The 10598-nt window shown below is 27.5% G+C and overlaps 1 protein-coding gene across 7 annotated transcripts in view; it reads right to left on the minus strand.

Moving 5' to 3' along the window:
* The window catches only part of LOC101235086 (serine/threonine-protein kinase Nek1), a 295109-nt gene that overhangs the window by 149393 nt on the left and 135118 nt on the right, over positions 1 to 10598 (minus strand). For all 7 annotated transcript variants that reach the window (XM_065813420.1, XM_065813417.1, XM_065813419.1 and 4 more), the window contains exons 17-18: positions 10003 to 10059; positions 3945 to 4030 (exon numbers count right to left, since the gene is read on the minus strand). In XM_065813420.1, the coding sequence (XP_065669492.1) occupies positions 3945 to 4030; positions 10003 to 10059 (143 nt within the window). The remainder of the gene's footprint in view (positions 1 to 3944; positions 4031 to 10002; positions 10060 to 10598) is intronic.

Genomic DNA, 10598 nt, shown 5'->3' on the forward strand with positions numbered 1-10598 from the left:
TGCAATAACGATAAACATTATCCATAAATTTGTTTCCACAAATTGCCTGTTGATGAAAAAACAAAAAAATCATGGGTTTATGCTGTTTCTAATAGGCAAAAACACTTTGTTGTGCCAAAGCATTTAAAAATCTGCTCTAATCATTTTGTAGATTTTCCTACTTAGAAAAATCCTAATTCAACACTGTTTTTAACATATACCATAAATGTTCAATTTACTCCTGAAAAAAAATCAAGACCTCCACCAAAAATCAGAACACAATCTCTTGTTAAATCAATTTCAACAAAAAATTTTAAATCCTTCAACTCAAATAAAGTTACAGCTAAAGTATCTTATAATCTTCTTATTTTATTTCATTGGATTAAAAAAGTGGTGAAAATCTTATCTCATATGAAATCAGTTGACAATATAATGGTAATACAGTAGAATTATAAAATTTTAAACAACATCTTTTTTATTTATTTACTTTTTTATTCGAATTCACTCCCAACAAGGCTGCAAGCAACCACTATTAAGTTGGGAGTTACTAGAAAAAAAGAGTTAAAGAGCAAGGAAATAGTTGAAAGAAGACTTGAAAAGTTGTAGGTTGTATGTGTCAGGAAAATTTCAAGATGGGAGAGAGTTCGGGAAAAAAAACTAGTGAATAAAAGTTTTTAGAGCATGCAGGGACAGATATAGTAATAGGATGAGATTTGGCTAAATAAGGAGTCAAGCAAAAATGACTTTTGGTTGATGGAACAAGTAATATTAGCTTTTTTGAGCTGCGTAAGAGGTCAGTAGTGAACAACAACCCAAGAAGATATAAAGAAAGGGACTCAGTGAGAGGGTAGCCATTCAACAATATAGGAATGTCAATAGTATTGCAAGAGTTGTTTGCAGTAAATAACTGAGTTTTGTTGCAGTTAAAATTTAATTTAAAATTTAAAAGCCACTGCAAGTCTCAATCTGTTACAAAAGTGAAATCAGATTCAAGATGGACTGCCTGTTCTATGGAATATAACAAAGAAGACTTTTTGTTAAGACAGGAGTATAAAGTTGAGTCATCATCAAATAGAGCTGTTATAGATGTAAGGTTGTCAGAAAGATCATAAATGTAGATAAGAAACAAAACAGAACCAAAAATAGAACCTTGAGGTACCCCAAAAATTACTGGAATTGAAGAAGAGTTTTGGCCTTAGAGGATGACTTTAATAAAGCGATTAAAATGTAAAATTGATACAAAGTCTACTCCATTACCACTGTAAACTGTTTAATGGTTTTTTCATATTACTAGGGATTCAGATGTATCAACTTTTACAGGCTTACAAAATGTAAAAAAGTTCAAGGTGTTTTTAATTATGTAAAGCACAAAGCAGCAGTTATGAAATACCTCAGTTATTTTCATCTCAATGAAAATTAAAAAAATGAAATAATTGCAAAAAATGCCTTTTGTTGAATCTGTAAAAACAATTATTCCTATCACAAGATTATAATATTGACAATAACTTATTTCCTTTTTAAAAAAATTGACTTAAAAGAAAAATCTCAATGGAACAGGAATTTCTGTTAGTTATGATTACTATTTTGTCAGGGTCTTTTGATAGAAGACTTAGTCTTTTGCTTTACTACTCACAAATCATAAATAATATACTGTATGTATGTTCTGCTATATCAAACTTGAGAAAACCATTACTTTCTCAATAGTCTTTTTTTTTTTTTAAAAACTTTAACTTAATCAAATTTTTTTTTCTTTTGGAAAAAATTTAAATTGTTTTGTTTAAACTACTGTTTACTTACTGTTAACCTTATTATTACAAATGAACTTATATCAATTGGAGGCAGAAGGATCTTTAAAGAAATAAGTAGTTTTTTTTTTAACCATGTCACTTTAATAAAAAGTTTCAACATGGTTTTTTGATAGTAAAGTCTTTTTAAAAATATAGAAAAAAAACAACAAAATACTTCAAGAAGTACATTTTTCTGTCAAAAAAAAAATTATATTAATCTAAAAGCATAAGTATTTTATAAAAAGGAATTAAATGTAATGACTAAAGAGGAGGAAATAAATGCTATGATTGATTTCATATAAATCAATGATTGATTTCATATAAATCAATGATTGATTTCATATAAATCAATGATTGATTTCATATAAATCAATGATTGATTTCATATAAATCAATGATTGATTTCATATAAATCAATGATTGATTTCATATAAATCAATGATTGATTTCATATAAATCAATGATTGATTTCATATAAATCAATGATTGATTTCATATAAATCAATGATTGATTTCATATAAATCAATGATTGATTTCATATAAATCAATGATTGATTTCATATAAATCAATGATTGATTTCATATAAATCAATGATTGATTTCATATAAATCAATGATTGATTTCATATAAATCAATGATTGATTTCATATAAATCAATGATTGATTTCATATAAATGCTATGATTGATTTCATATAAATCAATGATTGATTTCATATAAATCAATGATTGATTTCATATAAATCAATGATTGATTTCATATAAATCAATGATTGATTTCATATAAATCAATGATTGATTTCATATAAATCAAAATCAAGCATATGTAACAAATCCAGTTTCGATCTGCTAATAACTCATAATCTTCTTTTTTGAAATTTGACAAGAACAGAGGAACCAAGCACAACATATTTCACACTGAACACTGCTTTTTACATACATTGGTTAAATTCATGAGCATTGATTTCTGGTATTTTTAGCAGGGGTGTGGAGAAATTATAATTGGCAATTGGAGTTGGAGTCGGAGTACTAACTCCCACTACGACTCAAATTGCCAAATATATGAAAAATTCTTTGAAGATTAAATATTTTGTACATGCACGTGCAATACTGAGAAGTCTTACTATTGGAGTCAGAGTCATGATTTTGTTTAGCGACTCCGCTACAAATGTTGTGACTCAGACTCCACAACTCTAACTCCACAGCCCTGACTTTAAGTATTAATTTATCACATTTTCCACATGTTTTAGGTTCTAATAGTAATAATGCTGAAGAAACATGTTTTGAGAAAAACCTAAATTTTATTTTCAGAGAAACAGAGCTCTTGATCAAATTCAACTACTTCAACATATAAGACAACAAATAACTTGATGTGGACAACAAAATATGCTGATTTGATATGATGAAAATCCAAACAACAAAATATGCTGATTTGCAATTTGTAATTTAATTTGAGTTTAATATTTATGATTCTTATTTAATCATTTTTTTATTGTAGAAAATCACAATCATTAGCTCCTTCTTTAATTGTTTTATTAAAAATTTTAAAAGGACGGTTAGTTTCCAACACACCCTTCCATGATATTTGCTATAAATCTAGCACAGTCTTTCATAAACAATAAAGAGAACACAATTTTCAATGTTCTAATTAGTCTGTTTTGACACATGCTCAGCATAGAATTTTTTATTGTAGTGTCTTGCTCATGATTTATAACTCATTTGATAGAAGCGGTAGTAATTTTTTAATGAGGATATAAAATATTAGTAACATAAAGAATCGTTTTAGACTTTTTAGAACTGGTATTTCTTGAAAGAGTGATAATTTTGGTATATATCTTGTGATGTTTGGAAGCAGTTACCCCTCACTTTTTCATTTGAAAAACAGTTATTGTTTTGATCCCTTGTATTATATTCTATATTTTTAATTGTTTCTAAAAATATTGTTGTTTATTGACAAACAAACTATTTTGCATTCTCAAAATGTCTTGCTTACAATTTTGCCCTCCCGAGAAAAACATTATAACACGTGATTCATAATTGCTGCTTAATTACAAAAAGGCTTATTGTTAACTAATCACTTGTTAATGTTAAAATAACTTTTTATTACACACCTATCAAATTTTAAAACAATTGTAAATACTCATCTATCAACTTTTAAAACAATTTTCAAGTACTCACTTATCAATTTTAGAAAAATAATCAATTTTATTTTCTAACTTTTCTTCTCTTTGGTTATTTTTAATATCTGCATTTGATTTTTCCTCCTAAAAAACAATGTTTTCAATTAAAATACTATAATATTTTTTCATAGTTTGAAAGTAATTTCATATCTCTTTCTATATTTTTTTGTTGCATTTAAATTAAATATATCTTTATCAGTCGTAAAATTATGCTATAATAAAAATTATTTTAAAATTTTTTTGATTTCTGTTTAGGGTTGATATCTAAAAAACTAACTGATTTATTATGCTTAAAAACTAACCAATTGTCTACAACTCTTTGTCTAGACAGAAATGTCATTGATGAATGTTTTGATAAAGAATCTTATCAAGATTTTTTGATCAGCAAAGCAGCCCCAAACTGTCACAGAACCAACTTCCCTACAAAAATTTACACATTTTTTTAATCCAGTTTCGGAGATGGTGTAGCACAGTTGACAACAGGTTTGGCTTTTGGTAAGTAGAATTTTATTCCTTACGGATATCTGCACAAGTTTCATTACTAAGCTTGCATTTGCGAGTCATTTTATAAATTAAAAATAGGAAAACTAAAAAATAACTTAAAAAAATTTCAAAGTTTTTTCCAAACTCATCATAAAATATCAACTTCAGTAAAAAACTGAAAATATGTGTTATCAACAAGAAACTTGCCTAAGTTTAATCTGAATAACTTATGAATAAAATACTTGAGAAACTAACAAATTTAACAAAAAATATAACTTCAGTTAATTGGTATTACTAACCCAGTGATATCAAATTTTAATACCAAAGTCACGTTGCTTACCTTTTTTGAATGTAATCTTTTAAGTGTACAGGGTGAATACAATACATAACATCTTTCATTGAAACATTTTTCACGCTTTTATTAGTATAATGGTGTATAATTAATGTTTTTAATTTAGCATTGAATAAAAAAAATTGCCTTAACTCTAGCTAATATTTTATATCAGTCAAAGTTCAATTTAACAGGAATTCACATAAGTTGAATCATTTTTCTTGGTTCTTTAGTGGGACTGAGGTAAATGATTCGATAAATATATATGGGCAGGATTAAAAAGTATTTTTTTTCAAAAGGAATGACCTTTATAAACTAAATTGGAAAATCAAAAAAAAAATAAAAACGTTTAAAAGGAGGCAATAATACCTAACATGCAACCTATAAAGGCCTATTTAGTTTCAGGTAAAGATATTAGATGTGGAATAATAACTTTTTTGTTAAAGCCATTGAAACTTGTGTCACAGAAGGAACCTATCGTTCCTTCCATGACACAAAGTTTTAATGCCTATAACTAAAAATTTAGAATTTTACTAACAATGTCTTTTCTCAAAATTAAATAGATATTTATAAGTAGTTTGTTTGGTATTTTTTAATTTAGTTTATAAAGGTCATTCCTTTTGAAAAACACGACACAGTTACTTTCTGACAATTAAAACCACCAAGAATCCAAGGTAAATAATTCGACTTTATTACACTATTATACCTTGTAAAGAAACTTTTTCTTATTATTTTGTACTCTATATGGCTGTATTTAGTAAAAGAAATTTAATAAAACAAACCAACATGTTTTTTTAATGCAATGTTTTTTCAAAATCTGTCTAATGTTATGGCTCCTTTACTTGTTAGAGTCATATAACACATCCTAATCATCATCTACTCTTTGGGCAAATAATTAAGCAAATAAAATTAATCCATATAAAAAATAAAGTATATATAAATATATAAAGATATTGTATGCCAGCATCTAAATGAGTATCAAACATATATGTTTATACCTATATATATTTATGTTATGTATGCTTAATATAAACATATATGGATAATGCGCCTCTAACCTAACCTACTAAATCCAAGCAGGTATGTAAGCTTTTATTTCTTTTGGTTGGTTTTAAGTCAATTCTTATCTTACTCCACATTTTTCATCTTCTTGTGCAGTTGCTATATTAACCCATAATCATTTTTTTCATCTTCTTTTACAAAAATATTTCTTTTAAGAACCTATGTCTTTTTATTTTTGCACGAAGTCAATTTAAAAAAGTTACTGTCTGATGATAAGCTCTAGAGACTTTTGGAAAATCTTCAACATTGTAATTAACTAAAGTTTTAATATTCCATTTCTAACTTATAGGTCTGATTTTATTACTTTTCCCCAAAAGAAGAGTTTTTTGCAAAGAAGTTTATTGTAATTCGACTATTGAATCTAATGGCCATATTCTTCCTGTAATTCCAGTTAAACAGATTAACCCAATGTTATCCAAATTACTTTGACTTTGGATGCTCAAGTCAATTCTTAATTGAATTCTTCTACAGATAGTGGTTCACACAACATTTTCATCACTCTTACAAAGAGAACACTTTTGTTAATATATATAGATATATATATGTATATATATATATATATATATATATATATATATATATATATATATATATATATATATATATATATATATATGTATGTATATATAAAATGGTAGAAAATCACTTAATGAAAAATTTAATACAGTATTTCATCAATCATCAGACTCATCAGAAATGAATGATCGAATTAATAAAACTTCAATTTATACCAAAAATTAAATTACAGGAAGTCGCAAATGCCTTTACTACTACAAATTTTCACAGATTTGTGGAACTTGCTGACAGCTGACACTATTATGAAAAGAATTTTTTGGAAATGATGCTTTTTTAGAAAAATATTTTCTAAAAGAGGGACTTAATGTAACTATTAAGCTCATTTATTTTTATAGTTTTTTAAGAGAAACTTATTTTTGTGCATGCATTTAGAAATTAATTCTGATTTTTTGTTTAATAAAAATTCTTGGTTTGCATGTGTAATTATTTCAAATTTTTCTTGTAGGCATAGTATATTTCCAAAAACTATTGTTATCTGCATATAACAATATTTTTTGGAAATATTGTTATATGCAGACACTATTTTAAGGATGGACCAATTCTGTATAAAATCATCAATATTTTTATCTTTTAATTCCCATATATATTTTGACAGCATGGAGTCTTTTGAATACTTTATATTTTTAAAAGATTGCTTATGATTGGGAAAACGTTTTTTCCATTCACCCTCTGTTATGCCAATATATTGTTTATCAGGTACATTCTTAGAGGAAACAACACATTTATATACCACATTTTTTGATAAACAACTTCCACTCATTGGACAATTTTTTATTTGTTTACAATTGCAATTTTTTGTTGTTTTTTTATTTAGGATTTCTTTTTCGTTTAACAAAGCATTATTGTGACCTTTTATAATTCTTTCCATATTTTTTGTACAACTGTAGCTAACTTTAATTGTATTTCGATTAAAAATTTTATGTAAATTATTGGAGGGCGGGAAATGCTTAACGACCAATTTTAAAAACACTTTTCCTATGTTAGTAAAAACATTTTTGTTATATGAGGGGGTTGAACCAAATTAAATTTCTAGTTCTATTTCCCCTTTTTGTATTCTTTTTTTCAGGGTCAAATTTTAGTTCAAAATTTTTAAAACCACTTTTTTAAAGGGCATCTTCAAATATTCGTTTAGAGGAATTGAATACATTTTCATTAGAGGAGTTTTGGTTTAGCCTGTTATTAATTGAAATTGGGATTTGTTTTAGAATTTGGGGTGGATGAGTTAATATTAATATACAATTCCGATTTTTTGGAAGAATCCCAACTATAAAGCTATTAGTTTCCTTGAATAACCATAATGTTCTAAAGGAATTTTCATCAGACCATCTAAAGTGGAAAAGACAACAATAGACAAAAAAAAATTTTAGTAACAAAAGCAAGTTTGCTGCTTGGATGAGATGGAATCAGGTATGTTCGACGTCCAGTAGGTACAAGATACGATCCTAAACACCAACTGCCTACCGTAAAATACGGAGGAGGTAATGTAATGGTTTGGGGATGTTTCAGCCAGGATGGAGTTGATCCGCTTTATAGAATTGCTGAGACTATGAACCAAGAAAAGTAAAAAGATATATTTAAAACTATTATGTTACCTCATGCAAAGGATAAAATACCTTGAGGATGGATATACCAACAGGAATACGATCCCAAACATACAGCTAAATCAGTTTTAGAGTTTTTCAAAAATAGTAAAATTATTGTTTTAAAGCAGCCATCTCAATCACTTGACGTAAATCTTATTGAACATCTATGGGAACATGTTGATCGTCAAATGAAAGGAATAAAGCCTACAAATCCCGGTAATTTATTTAATAAATCAAGTAAATATGGGACTCAATTCCCATTGACATTTGCATTAATTTAGTTACTCTATGACTGATGAGCTATGATTACTCTATGATGATGAGCCATTCTTGATTGTAAAAAAATATTCTACAAAATACTAATGTACTTTTATAAAAATTTGTGATCAAATATTCTTGAAAAAATTGTAGTATTTAAAAAAAAAAAAACGGTTTGTCTGAAAATTTTTGAACTTATCAAAAATCGTTGATTTGTATACCAATTTTAATATGTTGATTAGATAATCATTATTTGTTCAAAACATAATTGTAAACTTGAAAATGTTTTGATTGGTATATAACATGCTGGTTTTAGTGAAGTATGTGCGGAAATATTAGTGAAATTCTTTTTTTTTTTTTTGCCTGTCTGCAAACTATTAGACACTACTTTATAGACCTTTATTTCAATTATGAGAAATTGTTTTTAAAATGATCTGCAGAGACAATACCCAATATAAAAAGAGGAAAAACTCCTAAAAGTGTGATCAAAAGCATTTTAACATAAAAAAAAATGCAAGATTTAAATTTAGCATTGGTCTTAAATAGATAAGTTAAAAAAAAATGCAGAATCATATAGAAAATATACCTACAATTTAATTTGGAAGATCATGTAGAATCTATGTAGAATCTGTGTAGAAAATATACTTACACTTATTATTTATTTATTCATTAAGGTAACTTTAAAAAGAACTTGTGATCTTTCACAGAGCATTTTTATGAGAATTTCATTTGATAACCTTTACATGTTAATTATTACAACCATTAAATACATGCATTAATTTGAATTAAATGCATTAAAAACTACTTCTTTTTTTATTTATTCTGATTCACTCCCAACAAGGCTGAAAGCAACCACTATTAAGTTGGGAGTTACTAGAAAAAAAGAATAGAGTTATAGAGTCACAGAGGATTTATACAGTTATACAGTTTTATACAGTTATACAGATTTATACAGTTATACAGATTTATACAGTTATAGAGTTATACAGTCAACAGAGGATTTAAAGAATTGAAAGTTGTATGAGTCAGGAAAACATGAAGATGGGAGAAAGTTCCAAAGGGACAGTACTGTGATAGTTGTTTGCAGTAAATAACTGAGTTTTGTTGGAGTTAAAACTGTGGTGAGTCCGAAAACGAATTATGAGATGAAAGATTTAAAGAGATCATTTCATGGTCAAAACCACCTAAGGGAGAAAAAGGAGAAACTGAAGCCAAGCAAGGATCAGAGACCAGAAATAAATCAAGGAGTGAAGGTAAATGATTAGGGTTGTCAGGAAAATAAGTCACAAACTTAACTATCCGAGTAAGAGATTGAGAAATGCAGAGGTTATAGGCTTTAGTGCCAGCAGGGTCAGTGGCATTAGTGATGAGCATTAAAGTCACCAATAATAACAATGTTGGCAGAGGGATAAAGAGAGAGAGCATTATCAATTTGATCAAAAATTATATTTAAAAGAGTGCAGCTTTGGGAAGAAGGAAAACAATAAAGAACAAAGAGAAAGGTGATAGATGAACGGGTACTAAGCGGAAGCACATAAAGAAATGGTCAAAAAACTCGAACCTGATTTCACGACAAATAGGTGAATTAATGCATATGTATACCCCTCAATTTTATTAGATGTTCACAACTTTTTTTTTGTTTGCAGTTAAAAAGTAACTTAAAAATGAAATTTGTTACAATAATAAAGTTCAATGATAAATTTCAATAAAAAGTTGAATTATAAATACATTTACAATAACAAAAATCACTTTAAAGAAAAAACCTTGATTCCAAGTACATTTTTCCAACCTTCTTCTCTAGCTTTCAAAATTTGATTTGCCTAGTTAAATTGAAAAAAAAACTGATTAAAATTGAAAATTAATGTATTATTTATTAGTAATAATAGTAGTAGTAGTCGTAGTAGTAGTCGTAGTAGTAGTAGTAGTAGTAGTAGTAGTGGTAGTGGTAGTGGTAGTGGTAGTGGTAATGGTAGTAGTAGTAGTAGTAGTTGTCGTAGTAGTAGTTGTCATAGTAGTAGTAGTCATAGTAGTCGTAGTAGTAGTAGTAGTAGTAGTAGTAGTAATAGTAGTAGTGGTAGTGATAGTGGTAGTGGTAATGGTAGTAGTATTAGTAGTAGTAGTAGTAGTAGTAGTAGTAGTAGTAGTAGTAGTAGTAGTAGTAATAGTAGGTGTAGTAGGTGTAGTAGTAGTAGTAATAAGTGTAGTAGGTGTAGTAGTAGTAGTAGTAGTAGTAGTAGTAGTAGTAGTAGTAGTAGTAGTAGTAGTAGTAGTAGTAGTAGTAGTAGTATGAGCCCTCATGAGTATCTCTATGAGCCCTCATGCTACAAAAGACGTGCCCTCGCGTTACTTTTTGAGCCCT

This window comes from Hydra vulgaris, chromosome 12 (assembly GCF_038396675.1).
Source record: "Hydra vulgaris chromosome 12, alternate assembly HydraT2T_AEP".
Taxonomy (NCBI): Eukaryota; Metazoa; Cnidaria; class Hydrozoa; order Anthoathecata; family Hydridae; genus Hydra; species Hydra vulgaris.